Genomic DNA, 25,794 nt, shown 5'->3' with positions numbered 1-25,794 from the left:
GCATTGCTCTGAGGGCTGTGCTACTGGTATGACAGATGGTACCAGGAGGCCTGGTGTTGTGTCCCTGTGATGGCTCACCCGGAGCCCCATCCACAGTGCTCAGCATCACCACACTGCTCAGCTTGACACACGAGCTACCAGCCCTCCAGCTCCCAGGAATAGATAGCTTCTGTTGACAGGACCAAGGTCAGGTTGCTTACTGCCACAGTCAAAGGGCATCAATATGCAGGATTGAAAGGGTTATGTTCAAAAATGAAATCCATTCCTGATCTACTTCTTAAATTATTTCGTAGGAACTTCTGTCCACAAGTAGTACAGTAACAACCCGGTTGCCATAATAAATGTTGGCAATAAACGTTTCTGCAAACAACCAATATGTTGAAACTTTGTTTCTTTTTGTTACAACTTCACTTTCTTTATATTCAGTTTTCAATTTTGGCTCACCTGGTTCTGTCGTCAAACAGGGCTGGAAATTGTCCCATCGTCTTGTTGAAAATGCCCAGTTTTTAGCTGCAAATTGTTCAGACGCCCACCAAAAATATTGGGTTTTGTTGCCACAAACATGGCTAGAAATGTGTCCCAGTGTCTCGTTAAAAATATCCAGTGGTTTCACGCTTCTCATCTAGCTGTCAGAACACCGCATCACCTCCTGCACCTGACGAAAAAGTCAGCTCATATACATGTAATGTGAATGTGACACGCATTGGTAAAATGTTGATAAGATAGATATGAAACATACAAGTTTAACATTATCTGTTGTTTGCAGAAATGTGCAAGGCCAACGGTTTATTGGTGACTGGGCTGGCATAGAATGGATAGATGCCACAAGAAGTTACATCTTGTTAAGTATTTAAAACACAGCATATATTGTGTTCTTTTCTGTTTACTGTAGCTAAGTAAGATTTTCGTAGTTCTACCAAAAAAAACCTCCTTTTGTTTTTTGTAATTATAAAATCCATAAATTAATGTCCAAACCTAGACCTTGACAGTGGATGAATTTGTTTAGCCAACAGAAAACAAATGTAAGCATTCATGCTTTCATCTCTACAACGATCAGTATATAATGCATATGTTTGAGTCTCTCATGCAGCAGGAGTCACTTTCAAAGTGATTCAGAGCTTCTAAGCTCATTAAATGTTAATCAAAAAATCTATTTTCAGTTCACTTGGAGATCTGTCATGAGGATTTCAGGCCAGCTCGGAGGCCACTACTTCTGAGTGCTGAGTGAACAGGATGGTCCTTTATTTGTTGAAAATATAAGAAAAAAATAGTTTTGGACCTTGGGTATTAGTTTATTTTCCCCAAATTGAGGTAGCATCAGGATGCACACATGAAAACGATCTAACCTCGACAAAATCTTGACTTTACAAAATCTTGAGAAGGTTGAACTTGGAATTTTGAACTAAGATATGCACTTGAGTCCATTTTTTTAAATGGCACTGAGGCAGTAGTGAGGCAACCCTGTCTCACAATGGCTTTTTGCAACACATCCACTTTCCTCTCCATTATTCATGAAGTGTTTTCTCAGACAGTGCCTTGAACCATGAGGAGTGCTCCTGTCTGTCTTCTCCAGAAAGAGCCCTGTGGAACGAGAGAAAGTGTGCATGAGCTGCACACACAAGGAGGCCTGTTTTCATCTGCATTTGGAGAAAAACAGATGTCCAGTAGTCTACAGAGAGGCATAATGTTTAATATTGTGCATCTCAGTGAAGATGGCAAAAAAGAGCTTGTGAATGAGACATACTATAGATGAACTTATGGACCATTTCCAAGTTAAAATTGTATATTTTACTAAAACTCAGTATTAACTCCACATCATCCAGCCAGACAGTCATTACATCATCTTGCTCTTTCTTCTCTGTAGTCTCTGTTAAGAACTTTTATAGTGAGTCTTATTTTGTGTTTTTAACTTTAAAGTACTAGTTGCATTTTAATAAGATTTGTACCAACCTAAATTTCAAAATACAAAAGGTAAACTGAGCAAATACTAACTTTAAAAATACATAAAAATGTAGTACATGTACTATTTAAAACAAATATTGTGCATTTTACATTAATAGTTAACTATTTTTTCTAATTATTTCTTGCCCTCTACAACAAGAACATTTTAATGATGACCAAATTATTGGGATATTTTTCAAAACATAACTGCACATGATTATTGTTTGTCTACTGTGTTTGAACACAGACATGTTTTGAATTTACAAATGGCCGGGGGGGTCTGTAAATGCAGCACCAACAAGAGTTTAAAATTAGGTTCTGCCTCCAGCTGCAGTATTACACAGTGGGAAAATATTTTGACCAAAAAAAAAGGCAAAAATGTGTCTTTGGCTCAATGCAATGTTTTTTCCTTCTGCCTTCACACTGGTCGTTGTCATGAAGCTCTAGCAAGTTTCACCTGTTTGAAAGTAGATTTTCCTACTGTACTAAAATAAACTTGGAATGCAATCTATCCAAGGCGGGGCGATATGGCCTATAAATATAATTGCAATATTTTTAGGCAATACTGCATTACACAATTTATATCTCAATATTTTGAAATCTCCTTTAAAGCTCTTCATTAATGAAGCTTGATTTAACTGATACAATTTAATTATTTTTTTTGATTATTTACAGGTCTAAGTCAGACTTTAAATCCACTTCAACCAAGTAGGTTTCTGGCAGCATATACTTTATTTTTGATAAATGCATAGTACATATGCATGCACACACATAGTTTTTAATGAAACAGTTATTAAGTGCTCTCTTTGTGGGTTATGTTTACCAGTAGGCTATTATAGCGCCTGATGATATGGACCAAATCAATTATCACAACATATTGTTGACCCAATACCTTGATATTGATATTGCAACAACATTGTAGGGATGACTATTGGTACTTTCACAAAATATTAATACAATGAGATTTTTGATAAATAATCATCTGTGATACGGACAGAATGACTAAGTGGCTAAAGGCAATGCTTACAATTGGTAGAACAGTCTGGTATGTTCAGAAAATTGTACTGTAATGCAGACTGTAAAACCAGGAAAAGCCAACAATTATGCCATATCACAATAAATAATACTCAATACCTAATCTCATATCAGACAATTTATTGCCCAGCACTATCAGCAAATAATGTTAAGTATAACAGTTTCTACTTGCTAGGCTAAATGCACAGCCACTGAATTGATCATTTCAGTGTCCTTTCCCCTTTCAGTACAACACCAACTCCGCCAACACAATCATCCTCATCATCCATCCACATCCATTCAATATGTTGAAACACACACATACACAGTTATTAGCTTTAATAAAGGAGGCTCAGTGAGTCACAGAGATATTTGTGCCTTGATTAAAATGTGAGGATGTATCTCTGAGCAATTGTTCCGAGCATTAGCACAAGTAATACAGACACGAACAGAGTAGAAATGTAGTGAACTGCAGGATTCAGTCCAAAGCCTCAGGCTATGAATCATCTTAATCTAATGTGTGCCAGCAGGTGGAAATGACTCAAATTTGTTCCCACAGTGAAATATGCAACACACTGATATTCCTCTCCTGTGTTCAGGTTGCTGTACAATCAGATCCATTTTGTTTCCATGCAGGCACCACATTAAAAGATGGTCAGATAATCAGTCATTTTTATGTGTATACCACAGTGTGCCTGAGATTGCTGCTGGATAGACAATTTCTTCATCACTGAATTGTTGTTAATGACTCATAGGCACATGTGAAGGAAGAAACTCTATTATTTTGTTGACATGACAGTATATGTTCCTGTATACATAAATAATCTTAACAGAAAAAGCGTTGTGTTAGGGTTGTTAATGCTTCAGTTCTATGGAGTGTTGCAGAGTGGTTAGAGTTGTGAGTCATAGCTATGTGCTTATTACCTTAAAGGAAGACATGCATGGGGATATAGGACAAAAGGAAGTCAGATATCTGCACCAGCATGTTAAGCAGAATCTCAGCCACAAAGGAGAAACTCTGCTATCTAACGAAGCACAATGGAAGAAATATAATGTATGCAAATGAAGGAAACAAAGACCCTATTCTTCTCTCTGCGCTCTGTCAACTGTATCAGATTCCTAGCTATCTTCTCAGCTCATCCACTGCGCTCAAACTACATTTTATCAAAACATTTTTCTAAATGCTGCAGCAGCGTTCTGCTGCATTGGAAGTGTTCAAATCAAATTATAAATGAAAGCTTTGTATGGTTTAACTGAATTTATCTGCTTGATCTGGTTTGATTTATGACAAAATAAAGCATTTGAGACATCATCAATGTTGTGGAATCAAAAGTTGTTCTACTGAATGAAAACACTGCTATTAATAAAAGTAATCTTTTCGAAATTTCACAAGTTGGTGGAGTGTACAGCATCTACAAGCCTTGGAGCAAATTGTGAAATTGGATTAATTTACATGGTGATACTTTGAGCTGCATGTAATGCACCCATCTTCAGAACTATCACCATGACTTAAATTGGCTCGCAAGACAGCTTTTGAATCGAGGGGAATAATTAAAGTCTTGTTATGAAAACGTTTTCTTTAGGGTTATTTCTCTATTGAAATTTAAACTCCCGAACCATGAAGGTCGTTTTTGAAAAAACACTTATCAGTAAATAATAAATGAACAAAATGAAGGTGAGGTGACGTTTCCAAATCAATTGAGGTCTTTTTTCTGTTTTCTAAGTGTTTTTTAAATTCTACTCTGTTGTGTTTTGCAGCTTCAAGGATCTTTACGAAGGAAGATTGAGGGAAATGCACCAGGACACGCACCAAAGCAGAATGGGCTCTCCTGCGGTTTTTCTGGATCAGACTATAAGCGGGTCCGTATGGATACCGGTGGTCTGGGACATGGGCCCTGCAACCATAACTTAGCCCAGTCTCATTCTCTGCAAGGGTCCTCAACCATGGGCATGCAGAGGAAGAATTACATGATGCCCCATGGAGTGGGGTCAGACATATTCAACATGACGCTGAAAGAAATGAAAAAAGAGCCCACTGAGGTCCAGTCTTGTGGCCAGTCACACGCAGAGATGATTTTTGACTTCAAAGATGAAGGTGGTGGTCAGATTGACCCAGACCTCCAAGATCTTTTTGATGAGCTGACAAAGTCAGTGCCGACACTGAATGACCTGGAGTTTGAGAAGATTCTGAAGCAGGATGATACATTCGGTTTGGATCTTGGTCGGCCAAGCTCAGCAGGAGCAGCTGCCAGTCTTTGTTCCCCGATGGAGAGGCCGATAAAGATGGAGCACTCCCCAGATTTTGGCCAGGTTCATGGTGGCTCGCCACAGCTTCGGCCAGCCTCAGCAGGACCCTCTTTCACGTTGACCAGCACCTCCTCTACCACCACGTCACAGAAAGCTAATACTCAGGCAGCGCAGCCCAGAGCCATGCCCTGCTGGCCAGAAATATCTCACGCAGAACAGCTGAAGCAGATGGCAGCAAACCAGCAACAGCCGAGCTCTCTGCTCCATCACCACCACCAAACACCACCTGCAGGATTGACCAGCTGGGCTCCTGCCATGAGTACCCACTCCTCCACCAGCGCCTTCCCCCAGGACAAGGTCTCCAGCCCGGCTTCACTTAGCCAGCAGAGGATTGGCTCCCAGAGTAAAGGGATCAACAACTGCCTCTTCAAGTCAAATGGTCACAATGGCTCCCATCATTTGGACATGAAGGTTCTCAGCACCAAGCCCACGTTGCACTTCAGCCCTAAAGCACCCCATTCTGTCAGCCAGCCGATGCCTATCATGGCAAGCTCAGTGAACAAGACTTCAGCCCAGCAGCAACAGCAGCAACAGTCACCATCGACAGGCCAGAATCAGCCACATTCAGCTCTCCACTTCCAGAACCAACAGATCTCAACGACAGCGGCTCTCTGTCTGCCACCCAAGTCTGTTCCTACAGGGCTGCCGTTCAAACTATCACAACAGCGACAGGTAAGGGCTCTGTCCAAAATTCCTTACAAAGGATTGCACCATGACTTAAATGTACAACTTGGACTAATGACAGTGTAACCTATAGTGTTTGAAGCTGATAGTACAATATGAGGTAACCCAAATGTTTTATTTCTTGTGTGATTTTATTTATTTTATTTCAGCTGATGTTGAATATCTGGCTTGTGTATTTTATTACACTCCATATTCGAGGTGAATAACAAATTTTCTTCTCCTGGAGATACTGTAACATGACACACAGCAGTCAAACTCCCTGTCTTTGGTCTTCCTCATCAATCACTTTCCTCAGTTTGCTCGCAGCAGCCAACCTGCTGTCTGAAGCAGCAACAATGCAGCGCTGTTTGTTTTGGGACTTTACTGTCATTGTTCCTGCTGCTGTCTATGCCTTCGCTGTTGTGATTCCCTTGAATATGTATTTCCCCTGAAAGTGTTTTGACGATGACACAGATTGCCAGAGCATGGTAGATTAACATGCAGGACTTCTAATTTCTCTGCTTGTCATGGTGGCTCCCCGTCAGGGCACAGATATGCACAGCGGGATTTGCTAATTGGAGGTTGTTAGCTACAAGGGACAAGTGGTGGAAAATGACAGTAATCTGCTTAGCCTGGTGCCGGAGGTTGAATCACTGATTTGTTATGATTGGGGAGATTTAGTCCGTCCCCTCTTTCATTTTTGCACTAACAGTATCTGTAGCTGTCTTTGTGTGAAATGATAATGCGAGCCACACAAGAGAGCTCTCATAACCTCTACAGATCAAGGGAAGTGCTTGAGTGACTGGGAGAGGGTGGGAGGAGGGTGAAAGGGAGGGAGTTAGACAGACATGGAAGTAAACAAGGTAGATTGACAAATCTCACATGGGTAAAACAGAACCAGTTTTACGACTGTACTATAGAGCCATGTACACTCTAAACATGACATGAGGCTGATATGTTCATGAATGGTCTTTAAACTTTGTTAAAATCCCTTTAAAATATTTAAATTTTTAAAAGGTTTCTATGAATGTATGAGCAGAAACAACATTGATCAGTGTTGATTCATCTGTCAATTATTTTCTCAATTATTTCATTAGTTGTTTAGTCTATAAAATGGTGAAAAACGTCGATCAGTCCTCCAATGTCTTGTTTTGTCCTCAACCCTAAGATATACAAATTTACTGTCATTGAGGAGTAAAGAAACCAATAAATATTCAGATTTAAGAAACTGGAATCAGATCATTTTGACTTTTTTTTCTCTCAAAAAATGACTCAAACTGATTAATTGATTATCAAAGTAGCTGACGATTTATTTCATAGTTGACAACCAATCGATTAATTGTTTCAGCACTAGTGCCAGATATTTTCTATACAAACAATATACGTATTAATTAAAATTATTATCAAAAGTAAGAGTATGGGTTATGATAGAGATAGCGTTAATATTAGTGCTATTCTATAGCTACATGCTATAGTACTGTTAGCAGTAGGGATTATGTATGTAGCATGTTAAAAACATAGATTATAACCAGTAAAAGCTGAAAATTACAGGTGTGAGAAAGAATGGGAAGCGACTGAGAAAAGCTGGATATCAAATAATGAAAAAGCCTTAAATGGATTTTGATTAATTATTTATTAAAGCAAACTTTTCCAAAGCCTGGAGCTACTGAAAGTAAAAGCTCAGTCACCTCTGGTCTTTAAAATGCTGAGGACATGCGGCTGTGCTCGAGTTCATTAGGGGTAACGGTTCAGTGAGACAACTTTCTCAAGGACGTTTTTTAATGTGCAGTTTGTTTGAACAAATGAAATATGCAAACACGGAGCTATAGTGATCAGATAGTGTAGGAATTATGGAGAAGAACCAAGAGCCCCCTTATAATTTAAGTGTTTGAAAGAGGCTGATAATGGTGTTTGTCTTCTGCAGTCAGCACACACACGGTTAAAAGTCCAGCTAATGAGGAAGGGACAGCTCACAGAGAGGGGGAAAAAAGAGTGGAGTCTCTTCCCACAGTGAATTGAATTAGTAATGCCGGAGAAATAAAGGTCCTGAAAGAGTGCCCTGCTCCCCTGTGTAACACTAGCTACTAGCAGTGGGTTTCCTCCCACTGAGTGAAGCTGAAGACCTTTTTTAAAGCAGCCAGAGATGTGAGCTCAGCTGCTTGTTTGAAGCTTCATACAGTTTAATAATCGGTTGCTGAGTCAAACATGTCAAAATTCAAAATCCACCACTCTGTAACTCTCAGACACAAAAAAATACCTCACTCACTTCAAGCATTAATACACTCTCTGGCAGGCAGCGTACAGTAGAGGACACTAATGCATTATGAGACCTGAGTGACTGTGGTTGGTGGGCAATGCTATTTCAAGGACAAAATTTAATGCTGCTCGTTACATCAGTAGTGTGGTTGTGTGTATTCAAGCTAAAGAAAGAAAAACACTTGACTTTTTTTTAGGTTCCACGACAGTGTAAATAGCACAAAGAGAGACAAAAGACAATCCTTGGGGCCTTAATCAGGGAGGATCTTGTTTACCACAAGGAGTTCATAGCTGAAATGAAATATTCACTAATATGCAGGACTGTGAGAATTGTATTTCATTATATTATAGAATAGATAGATATGCAGCACAGTACTGACTATAAGCAGGTCTTCACACTGCTACATTAACACTGAAATGCTTAAACTCAATCTATAGTCCTGAAGGTAGCACTGACACACCCTTAACGTTAGGAGTTTCTACTAACTCTGCAGGTTGAGAGCACATTTTAGCCTTAGGATGTTTTTCAGCCCCTGAAGTATTAAAAATGATTGCAGGTCTTTGTTATTTTTTCTCTCTAAAATAAAACCCAAATTTCCCAATTTGTGCCACAATTAAAACTTAAGGGTTTCCTCCCAGTTTTACAAGAATGGGCATGGTCTACTCTGTTAATAAGCACCATACAGTCATTCATGCAAGTGCAGAAAGAACTATTTTAAAGAAATATTAAAAATAAATTGGTTTTCGAGCACAATCTGAGGTGCGTTTGAGCTATTCACTCATCTCGGACCCAGTATACTGAAAGACCTCCTTTTAATTGAATTTCAGTTCCATTATAACAGAACACAAATGTATGTGTATATTTTTAATTAAATCTAAAGATTAACAGTCAGATATAGGTTTAAAACATCTTATCAAGAGTGACTTAAACTTCTGCTCAGCATAAGACAACATGGTAAAGCTTTATGTTAAGGACCTTGTAATAAATAGGTAATAAGGCACCTACAAGATTCTTATTAACATGTGTTAATCAGACTATAGAAGTGCTGATAGTCATAAACTTGTTTATGGTTAGATTATAAGACATTATATGCACTTATAAGAAACATTACAGTCTATAGATACTTATTTATTCATGATCATTTTTTGCCTTTTTGTGCTTTCACCTTTATTGAATAGTAAGTGTAGGTAAAACTTATGTAGTCTTATTAACACATCATAATATTAATAAGTGTCTTATAAGGACTTATAAGAGTCTTATTACCTATTTATTAACACTTACTACAAGGACCATAACATAAAGTGTTACATACAACACTGTTATTTCAACTTAAGACAGATATTGGCAGCATTTTCATCATCCTAGTGATTAGCTTCAGAGAGGGATTTACATTTAAATACCAAACGGGAGCGTGTACGTTGGTTGCCAGAATACTCCGCTTACTGAAAATTCAGAAACCCAAATTACAACTACAACTACAACAAAGATAAAGGTTTGCTCTCAGAAAATAATGGCTCCTCAATGTTTGTTGATGATCTTGTGGCACAACATCCCTCAGTTGGGATAAGAGCAGGGCCACAGGGGTTGAGCCTACCAGGTCACTCCAGCAGTGCTGTGAAGGGAGTACTTGTTTCCTGGGAAAGGGAGCTGCAGCCAAGTCCAGATGCCGAGGCGCTCCCCAGGGACAGCGTCATGAGTCCAGACTGGAGGAAGTGCAGTGTGAGAGCCGGCAAGGCTGGGCCTGGATCACTGTCAGCTGCCTGCACTGCCGCAGGATGGGAGACTAAATCACTCTGCTCCTTCTCTGAGGCCTGAACCACATGTGGTATTCATTTACAACTAGCTTGTGAAGAATGAGAGGGGGGAAAAAAAACATGGAAAACAGCTTTATGACACATCAGGATGACAGAGAGGATTACTCAGTTGTACACGCTAAAACACCCCTTGTTGGGTTTTTCTTACAACAAAGACGGAACAAGCCCTCTCCAGAGTACCTCTGCAGGGAAAATGTCTGTGGCGGTCACAATTTCTCACAGGCTCGATAACTGGATACAGTGAATCAAAGCCAGTGACTCTGCTTTCTAGAGTAACAGGAGAAACCACTGTTTTGATGTTTTAGTCCCTGTGTAACCTCATTGCCATGCTTGGTTTGCTGTGTGGGTTGAACTCAGGCAGAGAAGGCGAATATTAGCTTGTGAAATGGCTTGTGACTCCTGATGAGTTTCAACCTCCCTCATTCTGTGATCTTGTCTCGTTAGTTCTCCAAATTTCATTCCCATTCATTACCATTCACACACACATGTATGCACATACTTCCCACTCTTTTTTTTTCTTCAGTTTTTTCTTTCAGGGACCACAGAGTCACCACCCTGCAGAGATTCATCCTCTGCGAAGAATCTGTCCTCTAAGTAATAGCTTCAGCTAAACGCACTGTTAGATTTCTAATCCATTTCACCCTGGGAAACATTTTAAGTCAACACGATGACTGACATTGTATACACAGCTCATGTTGACTTGGATTTGGTGCACAATAACCTTGTTCATGACAAATGCTCGCTATCGGTTGAAGCTTGAGCATAGAGAGAGTGTCCACAAGAAGGACAGGTTTTACTTGGAGCGTTTAGATGGTCTGCACTGCTGCCTAAAAAAGCTAAAAGAAAATATGCATTACAAGGACGTATAACATCTTAAACACCCATGATGGTGAAAGCTTATCTGCAAAAGCATACGTTCAGGACAAGACTTCAAACAAAAAGCTGGTTTGGATATCTCAATTTCATGTGAGTGCTGCCGACTACAACGTTTTAATCAGTGTGATAGTGTGAGGAGCCAAATGGGTTTCTAGTGGATGGAATGCCTCTTTGCCAAACACAACACAGTGATCAGTAAAGGAGAGCTTATTAAATGGAGGTAGTCATGGTGCTGGCGCTTAACTCCCCATTGGCACACATTTCCTGCTGTCTCAGGGATTCTTTCCACTCTCTTTAGACACAATTATCAAGGGAGAAGCAGGCCTTGAGGAGGGCTCGCACTCCCCCTTCCAAAAAAAGCCTCTCTCCAAGTCTCCCTTTTTCATCTGCAGAGGGAGTAGCCTTGACCACATTCTGGAGGTTGAATAGCATCTTTGAAACAGATCTATGATATCTTGTACAGTCTTGCCCTCTAGTGGTCAAAGCATATTATTGCACTGCTTTGGTTTTGTGTTTTTCTCCAAAAGCTTCTACAAAAGACATCACACACTAATGTAAAACCATCATGTGTGTCTTCTCAGGGTGTTCCTCCTGGTCCGAGGTTGCCCACCAATGGAAGCCTAGGAGTCATGTCAGCCCAGTCGCAGCCACGGCCCCAAGCACCCAACAACCAGCAGAAAGGCCCCGCCAAAACTCAGACCATGCAGCGACAGCTCAACCAACCACAGCATCCCATCAGCAATTCAGTAAGTGACGTCTTACATCGTGCAGCTTTCAACAATTAACAAGCAGATCAGACTTTGTGAGAGTTTGGTGTTTTTTAATAACTCGATCAGTAATCACATCTTTGTCTTTCCTTTTCAGGACAAAGACAATGCACATGATCAGTTCAGTCGTCATCTCACAAGGCCGCCGCCTGATTACAAGCAGTCAAGAAGTATGGTGGGAGTTCAGCAAGGAAACATCTTCACAGGTAACGTTCATTTCTGATACGTCAGAAATGCTTAAAGGGAGAGACACTACAAGTGAAGTTTTCCGATATTTTATGTAAAATATGCAAACAACTCATTATGTTATTAAATATGTGCTGATTTGCGTAATATGCTAGATTGGAAATTTGAACATTGGATGACATATTAGGGACAGAGGGTTTTTACCGAGGGGATTTTGAAGACCTCTTTTTAGCCGTGAGAAAATACTGTCAAAAGCCATGAAAAAAAATGTCATTTTTAGGAGTAAAATCTTAAATATATCAGGCTATGAATGATATATGAACAACCCTCTCTGTAAAAACCTTCAGAATTAGATGGAATAAAACTGGACAGGTTGGTGTATTGCAGCGCGACTGAAGTGGAGATGATAAAAAATCATTTTAAGAAGACCTTTAAGATTCTATACATTTTTAGACAGAAAATAAGACACTCCAGGTGTCCCAACAAAAATGTCTCATGTAAAACTTTTCACAAAAAAAATCACATGTGAACAGGACATTTTCACAAGTGATTGTTTTTTTTCACATATGAATGAAAATTTCCAGATAGAAAATTACACTTTCACAAGCAAATTATATACATTAAAATGTGATTTTGTAAAGTGTATTTGAGCATTATGGAAAGCGCTATCTATAAAATTTACTGTTATTATTGTTGTTGTTATTATTATCTAATAAAATCTGCATCTTCATTCTCACAACAGAAATCTGACCTCCAAAACACCTAAATGTGAATTGTGGACGTTTTCATTCCTCTAGTCTAAAAGAAGTCATGTTAATGGAAGAAAATAGCCCACAATCTCAAAATTACCAGAGAATGAAAAAATGATGTTTTCACATGTAGCGTCTCATCTTAAAGTGACAACAATTGTAAACAGTTTTTCTTTGTTTCTCTTTAGGTCAAAACTCCTCCCAGTCTTCGAGCAGTGGTCCCGAGAATGACCTACAGTCCTTGTCTTGTCACCTCCCAAGTAGGTCTGCTTCAAAGATGAGTCCTTCACCACCAGACCGCAGGTTTGGTATCGGGAATGATTGTCATCCGAGTTCTTGTATCGGCCAGTTCCAGCAGCATAACAATCAGAATCGAATTGGACTCAATCCAAATAAAGCCAGGTTCCTGGGGCCGAACGCGCACGGAAATTCTTTTGTGATAAACAATAACGCAGCAGGTGTGCAACACCCGAGAACGACAGCTGACCTGCACTCCTCAGGGGTGCCAGGACAGGGTCTAGGAGGCTTGATGAAAAACGTCAACATGGGCTGGGGCTCAGCCAACAAACAAGTGACAACTGGACTCAGTGTTAGGCGGCTACCCAATCCACTACAGTCTCAGGGTGCACAGCTGGACATGCCAAACCATCCGTACCAACAGAGACACATCGGCCCTCCCAACCAGGTAGCACCTGACATCGGGATGCTCCCTCATAACCCTGCGTTAAGAGAAACAGGCCCAAGACCGAGCCAGCCACTGATGGGATCTCCATCAGCAGTGGGGAGCCTGAACCAGGCCTCTCCTGAACAGAGGGTACCAGCAGGCAACTTTGCAGAGCCCAGTCCCAGCTCGAGCAGCTACCAGAATAACCGGGCCAACCGTCTGACCTTTGACTTCCTCCCCGAGGGAGACAACACAGTTCCAGGGATCAACACAGACTCAGACTTCATAGACTCTCTGCTCAAGTCTGGCTCTGGGAACGATGATTGGATGAAAGATATAAATCTGGATGAGATTCTGGGCAGTCACTCATGAATTTGGGTCACAGATTGCTAAAAATTGATCCGCAGCTCAAAAAATTATAGAGGTTATGTATGTAAGATGTGAGGGGTAACATTTTTTAAATGATGTTAAAATGGAATTTTATAAACTCATATTATTTGTTTTATCCAAGTATACTGTATTGTTTTGTATTGTATTTACTGTGAAAGGAATTTGTGTTCTGTCCTTAGTACTCAGCATATTTTACTCCTGGTATATCGGCCAAGAAACTGCTTTTCTCTGCAGTCACTGTTTCCGTGGTCTCTTTGTCATACTCATGCTGTAGTGCTGTCGTATAGGATAAAATACCAACTTCACACTGTGAAAAGAAAACATTGCTGTGTTGCTTTCAAGTTTCTAAATCTGCATCCACTATTTAGCATGACATGGTATTAACCTTAACAAGTTTTGCTACCATACACACAGAGAATCTTGCCACAACAGATGTTTTCTTACTTATCGTTCAAGCTTTTTCATCTGTGGTAGTTTTTGATGCAATTTAAAAAATGTAACCATTAGTTTTTTGTTTTTTTTCATGTGATATTTAATAATTATTGGGATAGTAATGATACATTATAATACATGTAATTAATAAAATTGATTTGAATAAATGAATAAATAAAAACCGTTGTTCCTTCTTTGAGAGATGCTTTGATTTGCAATCTAAAGCAAAAATAGAACTAATTTATAAAAAGGACTGTTCTCTGTGGCTTATATTATATTATTAAAAATAGTTATTGTATTAGCATGTTAAAATCTTTCACATCCAAACTCTTCCTTGCACCAAGGCCCTTGTTAATGCATTAAATTTATATGAATGACTTTAAAAAGTTTAAGGAATTGTTTACGGCTTGTAGCATTACTAGGATTATTAAATTGCTAAAAGAAATCTGCATTTTAATGAAACAGGCTTCTCAGTGCCAAGAACGTATTCTAATTTATATTTGTCGAATGTGAACAATTATGTTGAAGTTAAGGATGCTGCTTTCTTGTTATTTTGGGATTGTAGATGCGGCACAATCAGCTATTCATCGCTGTCTAATGTGTTTTAGTTTCAATATCACAAAGGTGTTTTAAACATCTTTTTATTTTAGGTATTTTGCGCATGCTTTTTTGTTCGTAATATCTGGTAAAAGCAGAGAATTGGGTCAAAAATGACTTGGAATTTATGAATGAAATTAAGGCAGAGTGGTGAAAGTTCACAGTTGTGTAATTACTATAACATGATGTAATCACTGCAGGTTCACAACTTAACACTGGTGCTGTACTTTATAACGCATTAAAGAAATAATATCCTTAACAACCTACCATAACAGAAAAATGTTCGATATAAAGTTTCCATAAGGCAAAAATATCTGCATATCTTTTTTCCTTAGATTTTAGGAAAAAATACAAGAAGCCAAGGAGATCTGGAGAAAAATGTTTTGGAGGCTCTTCCAGCTTTAGGGTTACATTAAGAGTTTAAGTGTTTTTTTGTCTCCATTTTTGTAGTCCATGTGGGTCAAAAGACTACAATACCCTATGATTATGTGTCAGGGACACAGATGTTTTGCATTGGAACTAATTACAGGAATGTCCATATAAACACCAACGTGTCCCTTCATTCAGTTTGCTTTGAGTTCCTAAAAACAATCTATGATCAAAAAACTTGTAAATTGTTAAATAAAATAAGTACTTTCTAGGATACACGTGCGAGTGTCCTTCCGTCCCAGTCTAATCTGTACAGAAACCCTGAGGGGCAAGGGAGAAAAATCATGTTTCTGGTGCTCCGAGTTCCATATTTTTTTTTTCATGTGTCGAGCCGAGTGAAAAAATACATTTTTCATGGGTGAATTTTTTTGTGTGTGTGTCGAGCCGAGTGAAAACAAAAAAAATTCAATCCTGAAATATTTTTTTTACGCGTGTGTGAAACCCACTGAACAATATATTTTTTCAGAGGAGCTAAGGCTCAATTGTTTCTTTCTGTAATACTCATTTTGACCACAATAGGGAAATGTGCACCACTACTCATGTCCTAAATAAGATGAAAAGCATCCATCTTCGTTCAGGGGAGTTTTCATTTCTCGCTGCACTCCAAACACAACATGCATCTATTATATGTTAAGTTATGTAACATGACTGTCATGTTTCTTTTGGCGAGGAATATGTCAAACATGACGCTAAGCTGCCTTTAGAGTCACGGGTGGGATTCTGGGTATTATCAGCTCTTCTCATCAATGAGTGTCTACAGTGAATAGTGAATCACGGCCACAGCCGAGAGGAAGATGAGGAAAGTGCATATTTCTGGCAAGAAATTACAGAAAACGAGTTGTATGTTTCTGAGATGGAGGTTGGAAAACATTCTTTATTAATTCTGCAATTCATGTTGTCCTTTAGCAGCGCGAGGACAGTGAAAATCCATGCATTCATCAGCATTATGCATGAGTGTCAGCTCAGTATTTATTGTTTTACAGCGATCAGACTGACTGCTTCACATGCCCAAATTATTTTTTTCTCCAGATTTTTTTTCCTGAAAAAAATCTTTTTTTTCTGATTTTTTTTTTTTTTATTGAAAAAATCTTTTTTTTTCCTGAAAAAAAATCTTTTTTTTCTCCTGAAAAAAAAATCTTTTTTTCTCCTGAAAAAAAATCTTTTTTTTCTCCTGAAAAAAAAATCTTTTTTTCTCCTGAAAAAAAACCCTTTTTTCCTAAAGAAAATCCTTTTTTCCCTTTTTTCCAAAATCGTTACACTCCTTATCCTCATTGTGAGTCCTAATCATGATGCAGGCCGAGTTCACCGTAACTACACTTCAATGAATAGTGTTCACCTATCAAACGTCCATTTTTAAACAATATTCCAGGCTGAGGGATACCACTGATTGTAGCGCATAATTTGGGCATGTGAAGCAGTCAGTCTAAGATTTTTTTCAGGAATTATCAGGAAATGAAATATAATAGAAATAAATATTTTTCACTCAACTCAACACATGAAATAAATATTTTTCACTCGGCTTGACACATGAGAAAATAAATGTTTTACCCGTGAAATAAATATTTTTCACTCGGCTCGACACATGAAAAAACAAAAAAAATTTCACTCGGCCCGACACGTGAAAAAAAGATGTTTCACCCGTGAAATTAATATTTTTCACTCGGCTCAACACATGAAATATTCGGCTCGACACATGAAAAAAAAAATTCACCCGTGAAAGAAGATTTTGTAAATAAAGTCAGTGACAGCTCTCACAGAATCGTTATACTCCATATCCTCATTGTGAGTCCTAATCATGATGCAGGCCAAGTTCACCATAACTAAGCTTCAATGAATAAATGGTGTTCAGGGGAAAAATAGTGTTCAGGGGAAAAAAAAAAAAATTTTCAGGAAGAAAAAAAATTCAGGAAAAAAAATCAGGAAATAAAATATTATAATAGAAATAAATATTTTCACTCGACTCGACACATGAAAAAATAAATATTTCACCCGTGAATTAAATATTTTTCACTCGGCTCGACACATGAAAAAAAAGTGTTTCACCTGTGAAAATAATTTTTTCACTCGGCCTGACACATGAAAAAATAAAAAATTCACCCGTGATATAAACATTTTTCACTTGGCTTGACACATGAGAAAATAAATGTTTTACCCGTGAAATAAATATTTTTCACTCGGCTCGACACATGAAAAAACAAAAAAAATTTCACTCGGCCCGACACGTGAAAAAAAGATGTTTCACCCGTGAAATTAATATTTTTCACTCGGCTCAACACATGAAATATTCGGCTCGACACATGAAAAAAAAAATTCACCCGTGAAAGAAGATTTTGTAAATAAAGTCAGTGACAGCTCTCACAGAATCGTTATACTCCATATCCTCATTGTGAGTCCTAATCATGATGCAGGCCAAGTTCACCATAACTAAGCTTCAATGAATAAATGGTGTTCAGGGGAAAAATAGTGTTCAGGGGAAAAAAAAAAATATTTTCAGGAAGAAAAAAAATTCAGGAAAAAAAATCAGGAAATAAAATATTATAATAGAAATAAATATTTTCACTCGACTCGACACATGAAAAAATAAATATTTCACCCGTGAATTAAATATTTTTCACTCGGCTCGACACATGAAAAAAAAGTGTTTCACCTGTGAAAATAATTTTTTCACTCGGCCTGACACATGAAAAAATAAAAAATTCACCCGTGATATAAACATTTTTCACTTGGCTTGACACATGAAAAAATTAAAATTTCACTCGTGAAATAAATATTTTTCACTCAGCGCAACACATGAAAAAACAAAAAAATTTTCACTCGGCCCGACACATGAAAAAAAGATGTTTCACCCGTGAAATTAACATTTTTCATTCGGCTCAACACATGAAAAAGACTTTTTTCACTCAGCTCAACACATGAAAAAAACATTTTTCATTCGGCTCGACACATGAAAAAAAAGAATTTCACCCGTGAAAGAAGATTTTGTAAAGTCAGTGACAGCTCTCACAGAATCGTTATACTCCATATCCTCATTGTGAGTCCTAATCATGATGCAGGCCAAGTTCACCGTAACTAAAAAAAATCAGGAAATAAAATATTATAATAGAAATAAATATTTTCACTCGACTCGACACATGAAAAAATAAATATTTCACCCGTGAAATAAATATTTTTCACTCAGCTCGACACGAGAAAATAAATGTTTTACCCGTGAAATAAATATTTTTCACTCGGCTCGACACATGAAAAAAACATTTTTTCACTCCGCCCGACACATGAAAAAAAAATGTTTCACCTGTGAAATTAATATTTTTCACTCGGCTCGACACATGAAAAAATAAAAAATTCACCCATGAAATAAATATTTTTCACTCGGCTCGACACATGATAAAAACATTTTTTCACTCAGCCCGACACATGAAAAAAAAAGTTTCACCTGTGAAATTAATATTTTTCACTCGACTCGACACATGAAAAAATTAAAAAATCACCCATGAAATAAATATTTTTCACTCGGCTCGACACATGAAAAAATAAAAAATTCACCCGTGAAATAAATATTTTTCACTCGGCTCGACACATGAAAAAAACATTTTTTCACTTGGCCCGACACATGAAAAAAAAAGTTTCACCTGTGAAATTAATATTTTTCACTCAACTCGACACATGAAAAAATAAAAAAATCACCCATTAAATAAATATTTTTCACTCGGTTCGACACATGAAAAAACATTTTTTCACTCGGCCCGACACATGAAAAAAAATAAATATTTCACCCGTGAAATAAATATTTTTCACTCAGCTTGACACATGATATAAACATTTTTTCACTCGGCTCGACACATGAAAAAATAAATGTTTTACCCGTGAAATAAATATTTTTCACTCGGCCCGACACATGAAAAAAAAATGTTTCACCTGTGAAATTAATATTTTTCACTCGGCTCGACACATGAAAAAATAAAAAATTCACCCATGAAATAAATATTTTTCACTCGGCTCGACACATGAAAAAATAAAAAATTCACCCATGAAATAAATATTTTTCACTCGGCTCGACACATGATAAAAACATTTTTTCACTCAGCCCGACACATGAAAAAATAAAAATTTCACCCGTGAAATAAATATTTTTCACTCAGCTCGACACATGAAAAAACATTTTTTCACTCGGCTCGACACATGAAAAAATCATTTTTTCACTCGGCCTGACACATGAAAAAATAAAAATTTCACCCGTGAAATAAATATTTTTCACTCGGCTCGACACATGAAAAAATAAAAAATTCACCCATGAAATAAATATTTTTCACTCGGCTCGACACATGAAAAAACATTTTTTCACTCAGCCCGACACATGAAAAAAAAAAAATTTCACCCGTGAAATAAATATTTTTCACTCAGCTTGACACATGAAAAAAACATTTTTTCACTCGGCCCGACACATGAAAAAAAAAAAGTTTCACCCGTGAAATAAATATTTTTCACTCAGCTTGACACATGAAAAAACATTTTTTCACTCAACACATGAAAAAACATGTTTTTCACTCGGCCCGACACGTGAAAAAATTAAAATTTCACCCATTAAATAAATATTTTTCACTCGGCTCGACACATGAGAAAATAAATGTTTTACCCGTGAAATAAATATTTTTCACTCGGCTCGACACATGAAAAAATTATTTTTTCACTCGGCCCGACACATGAAAAAATAAAAATTTCACCCGTGAAATAAATATTTTTCACTCGGCTCGACACATGAGAAAATAAATGTTTTACCCGTGAAATAAATATTTTTCACTCGGCTCGACACATGAAAAAAACATTTTTTCACTTGGCCCGACACATGAAAAAAAAAGTTTCACCTGTGAAATTAATATTTTTCACTCGACTCGACACATGAAAAAATAAAAAAATCACCCATGAAATAAATATTTTTCACTCGGCTCGACACATGAAAAAATAAAAAAATCACCCATGAAATAAATATTTTTCACTCGACTCGACACATGAAAAAATAAAAAAATCACCCATGAAATAAATATTTTTCACTCGGTTCGACACATGAAAAAACATTTTTTCACTCGGCCCGACACATGAAAAAATAAAAATTTCACCCGTGAAATAAATATTTTTCACTCAGCTTGACACATGATAAAAACATTTTTTCACTCGGCTCGACACATGAAAAAATAAATGTTTTACCCGTGAAATAAATATTTTTCACTCGGCCCGACACATGAAAAAAAAATGTTTCACCTGTGAAATTAATATTTTTCAAATAAAAATTTCACCCGTGAAATAAATATTTTTCACTCAGCTTGACACATGAAAAAACATTTTGTCACTCGGCCCGACACATGAAAAAAAAATGTTTCACCTGTGAAATTAATATTTTTCACTCGGCTCGACACATGAAAAAATAAAAAATTCACCCATGAAATAAATATTTTTCACTCGGCTCGACACATGAAAAAACATTTTTTCACTCAGCCCGACACATGAAAAATAAAAATTTCACCCGTGAAATAAATATTTTTCACTCGGCTCGACACATGATAAAAACATTTTTTCACTCAGCCCGACACATGAAAAATAAAAATTTCACCCGTGAAATAAATATTTTTCACTCGGCTCGACACATGAGAAAATAAATGTTTTACCCGTGAAATAAATATTTTTCACTCGGCTCGACACATGAAAAAATAAAAAATTCACCCATGAAATAAATATTTTTCACTCGGCTCGACACATGATAAAAACATTTTTTCACTCAGCCCGACACATGAAAAAATAAAAATTTCACCCGTGAAATAAATATTTTTCACTCAGCTCGACACATGAAAAAACATTTTTTCACTCGGCCCGACACATGAAAAAATCATTTTTTCACTCGGCCTGACACATGAAAAAATAAAAATTTCACCCGTGAAATAAATATTTTTCACTCGGCTCGACACATGAGAAAATAAATGTTTTACCTGTGAAATAAATATTTTTCACTCGGCTCGACACATGATAAAAACACTTTTTCACTCGGCCCGACACATGAAAAAATAAAAATTTCACCCGTGAAATAAATATTTTTCACTCAGCTTGACACATGATAAAAACATTTTTTCACTCGGCTCGACACATGAAAAAATAAATGTTTTACCCGTGAAATAAATATTTTTCACTCGGCCCGACACATGAAAAAAAAATGTTTCACCTGTGAAATTAATATTTTTCAAATAAAAATTTCACCCGTGAAATAAATATTTTTCACTCGGCCCGACACATGAAAAAAAAATGTTTCACCTGTGAAATTAATATTTTTCACTCGGCTCGACACATGAAAAAATAAAAAATTCACCCATGAAATAAATATTTTTCACTCGGCTCGACACATGAAAAAACATTTTTTCACTCGGCTCGACACATGAAAAAATCATTTTTTCACTCAGCCCGACACATGAAAAATAAAAATTTCACCCGTGAAATAAATATTTTTCACTCGGCTCGACACATGAAAAAATAAAAAATTCACCCATGAAATAAATATTTTTCACTCGGCTCGACACATGATAAAAACATTGACACATAAAAAAAACATTTTTTCACTCGGCCCGACACATGAAAAAATAAAAAATTCACCCATGAAATAAATATTTTTCACTCGGCTCGACACATGATAAAAACATTTTTTCACTCAGCCCGACACATGAAAAAATAAAAATTTCACCCGTGAAATAAATATTTTTCACTCAGCTCGACACATGAAAAAACATTTTTTCACTCGGCTCGACACATGAAAAAATCATTTTTTCACTCGGCCTGACACATGAAAAAAATAAAAATTTCACCCGTGAAATAAATATTTTTCACTCGGCTCGACACATGAAAAAATAAAAAATTCACCCATGAAATAAATATTTTTCACTCGGCTCGACACATGATAAAAACATTTTTTCACTCAGCCCGACACATGAAAAAATAAAAATTTCACCCGTGAAATAAATATTTTTCACTCAGCTCGACACATGAAAAAAAAAAATTTCACTCGGCTCGACACATGAAAAAAACATTTTTTCACTCGGCCCGACAAATGAAAAAAAAAAAATTACCCGTGAAAATGTTTCTTTTTCACTCTGTTTCACACATAAAAAATATTTCAGAACTTAGCAAAAGGAGCACCAGAAAAAAAAAAAGTCTCCCTCGCCCCTCAGGGCTTCCGTAAATCTGTCTAATGGAGTTACATTTTTAAAACATTCAACAGTAAATCTACATACAGACATTGCATCCACATACAACACAGAGAACACAACCCGAGCTATTAAGTAAATTCAAAAATACTGTATACTGTGATCTGTTTACTACACATGGCAGAGTTAATGGTTGAGATGTAAAAGCATTAATAATCATAGTATACACTGCCCTCTGGTGGCCGCACTGCACAACTACATCTATTTTTAAGCTTTATTTTGAACGTACTATCCGGAAGTATCCACACGCTATTGTTATCTAACTTGACGCTTATGTGGCATGATTGTAGTTTCTCACTGTGACCACTAGAGGGCATACAAACTCATTTTTACCACAGCTAGCATGGCTACTGATGGTTAGCCTGGTGCCGATGCCAGACCTGAGTCACTGCCTACTGATTATTATCTCCAACTCCGATTACTGCTCAGTTCAAGTAACTGTCTTTTGAAAAGTATTTACCGGAAGTAATGGCGCTATGCATTGACGCTAACTTGATCAACTGACTATAGCAATTCCTGTTTTTGTCCACAAGAGGGCGGTGTATGTTATTGATTCTAAAACGTGGATATCACTACTTTACAGTAAATATTTTTTAAACTTTATTTACACAATAGACAACATTTTCACCATTCCAACAAGAGCACTTAGCACTATGTAGGCTAGCTATTTCAGGCCTGTATACTGGAATACATTGATGATAAATATACACGCTAAGCATAGATACAAGCTAAATACCTCTGAAATGTATTGATGATCATCCGTGAGAACTAGAGATCATTAACCATTTTATGAATTCTGCTTCTGGTTGCTTCATTCAGCTTAGTTAAATACTCAGTTCCTCTCTGTGGCCACTAGAGGGCAGTGAACTCGCTCGACGTAAGGCGGCTAAGATGCAAATCTGTTCCCAATTGTGAAAACTGACTTCTGTAAAATTGCACAGTGCCAGACTATTAGTGTGTTAATAAAGAAACCAAAAGACACAGCAAGCTGTGTGTGACATGGCAGCCGAGGGCACGTAGGTTGCTTGTTGGAGGCCAATGACGATGAGTACTGCTAGCTCGACTAACGCTGTATTTTGAAAGTATACACCGGAAGTATGGTCGGGCTGGCGTGTCTTCAGTGACGCTGCCTTGACGAACTCAATGGTGCAGTTCCCCTGCATGACCACAAGAGGGCAGTGAACACTCGCGATTGTAAATACAGATATGAGTCCTCCAGCGTTGTTGATTTGTACTAGTTATCAGAGTCAGTGAAGAAGTAGCTCCTCACAGTGTGCTTGCATAGCACAAGCATTACCCCACAAATGGCGCTGTAGTGCGTGTTAAAACATTAAATAAATAAACATTTACATTAGACAGCGGTGCTTTTCTGCCCTCCGGTGGTAATACAGAGGAACTGCAACACATGAGTAGCACTTCCGCTGAATATTTTCAAAACAAAACGTGAAATTGAACATTAGTGACAGCTGGTGATGGTCATAGCAAAAAACAACAACAACAACAACAAAATATACTACATCATTGATTAACTACTATTATACAAATTTGCATTATGTGCATTAATTTGAAAGAATCAGATGTATTCTGTTCAGTCTGGACCATTCAATGTAATAAACAAGATCTGACTATTTTAAGATTATCTCTCACCCTGAGCTGACTAAAAGCTACTACATTACCCATTTACTATTATATTATTCATGTAATGTGTTTATTTGCATTATTTGTATTCATCTACAATTTACAAAAGCACTTCTAGTATATAAACATTTTATGTTGTCGGTTTTTTTTGTCGTTTTTTTTTTCAAATACATATTCAAGATTCAAGATTCAAGAAACTTTATTGTCCATCACATAGTGACAGAAAATTAACTTTGGTTAGGGCTTGAACATGAAAAAATATTCACACACACACACACACACACACATTTATGTATACATCTAATTTTTACCTTCTAGTAGGCTATGTACATAATAGCTGTTTATTTTTGCTTTTATTTATAAAAATGTATAGCTGTTTGTCTATTTCTATCTTCCTGTAAATTGTTCTCTATCTCAGTTCATGGAAAGCAACTTAAAACTGGACTCAAACTTAGTGTACATGTACACAAACCTGGCCAATACAGCGTCTTACTTTAGGGTACAGGGTAGGGTGCAGTACAGATATGTATGTATATTAAGAAATCATTAAATACAAATGCAAACAGTGAAATACATTACCACACAAGGCAAATGTTACCACAAAGTATATACTTTATTTCAGGCCAATTTCAAAGTATCATATGAAGCAAGATATAATGTAACAGAATTTATTGTTCTAAAACACATGCACATATCTATCAAAAAAAAAAAAAAAAAAATTGAACAGATCATTACTGAATATAAATTCATTTCATGTGCATTTAGAAAAGTCTAAATACAAAATCCTTTAACTTGTGTGATTAGTTCTACTGCTACAATGACAGTCAACAGCTAATATGCTCTGACAGTTACACACTAAGTAAGCATAAAATCAGGTTTGTGTGACAAAATGCGTCATTGCATCAAAATGAAAACTCTGTAGCCGTGCAATACAAGCACTGTAGTGTACCACTCATTTTTAGTTGCATTGTTCTCACCAACACTGTTTATCCATCTTAAAATCCATCAACACATGATTTAATGATCAATAAAATCAAACTAAAAAGAGGTTTCTCACACAGAATAAAAAAATGTTCATGTTCTCTGATCTAAAAAAAAAAAAAAAAAAAATTGTTCCATCAAGTTAATGCTACCAATTAAGTATTGGTTGGCAACAGAATCAGTGTGACATCCTGCAAGTCCTCCACCAAGGGCGTGCATGGTCGGCTGATTATTCAAAGATTACTGCAGTAATGCAATGATGTATTCATGCTGTAAACATCAAAATAATGTGATTATGAGAGGGTTGTCAGTGTGTTGTCTCCATCGCTGCTGTAGCAGTTTCTTACTCGTAGAGAATGTAAACATGTGAGCGCTTAAAGAATCACTTGCTTCTCTGTTCTGAAACCTCATCCTTAAATCTCAGGGTTAGTCACTCAAAACAACCACCTTTGTCTAAAAAAATTAAAAGAATCTCTCAGCTAGACCTATTCAGACCTGTCCATTAACACTTAAAAACCTACATCATTTTCTCATTAGCTTATACAGTGTGTTCATACAGAGGCTGATTTACAAATCATACCGTTTTCTGGACTCTGTGTGAAAATGGAAGCAAAAATAAGTGTTAGCGTCATTACAAAAACATCTTTGGAATCCGCCACAACAATTCCTGACTGAGATAATAACTGATTGTTTCTTGATTATTTCACAAAAAAAAATTCAACAATCTGCGTAACTCACCGCCGTCAGTCAAACCCTGGCCTTCTACACTACCCCCCTCAACATGACTCTTAAACCTGCTTGAACTTGTCTTAGCTGTCTAACCCTTAGAATCACACATTGTAACTCTT

General features: G+C 37.1%; 1 protein-coding gene across 1 annotated transcript in view; it reads left to right on the top strand.

Annotated features, from left to right (window-relative positions):
- maml2 (mastermind like transcriptional coactivator 2) overlaps nucleotides 1-14,169 on the top strand; it is a 39,226-nt gene extending 25,057 nt beyond the window's left edge. The window contains exons 2-5 of the mRNA XM_073480062.1: nucleotides 4,714-5,934; nucleotides 11,454-11,618; nucleotides 11,737-11,845; nucleotides 12,763-14,169. Coding sequence (XP_073336163.1) covers nucleotides 4,714-5,934; nucleotides 11,454-11,618; nucleotides 11,737-11,845; nucleotides 12,763-13,610 — 2,343 coding nt within the window. The 3' untranslated portion in view covers nucleotides 13,611-14,169. The remainder of the gene's footprint in view (nucleotides 1-4,713; nucleotides 5,935-11,453; nucleotides 11,619-11,736; nucleotides 11,846-12,762) is intronic.
- Nucleotides 14,170-25,794: the final 11,625 nt, after the last annotated feature.

This window comes from Pagrus major, chromosome 2, assembly GCF_040436345.1.
Source record: "Pagrus major chromosome 2, Pma_NU_1.0".
NCBI lineage: Eukaryota > Metazoa > Chordata > Actinopteri > Spariformes > Sparidae > Pagrus > Pagrus major.
Note: the sequence above shows the minus strand (reverse complement) of the source record. Positions and strands in the feature narration are given on the sequence as shown.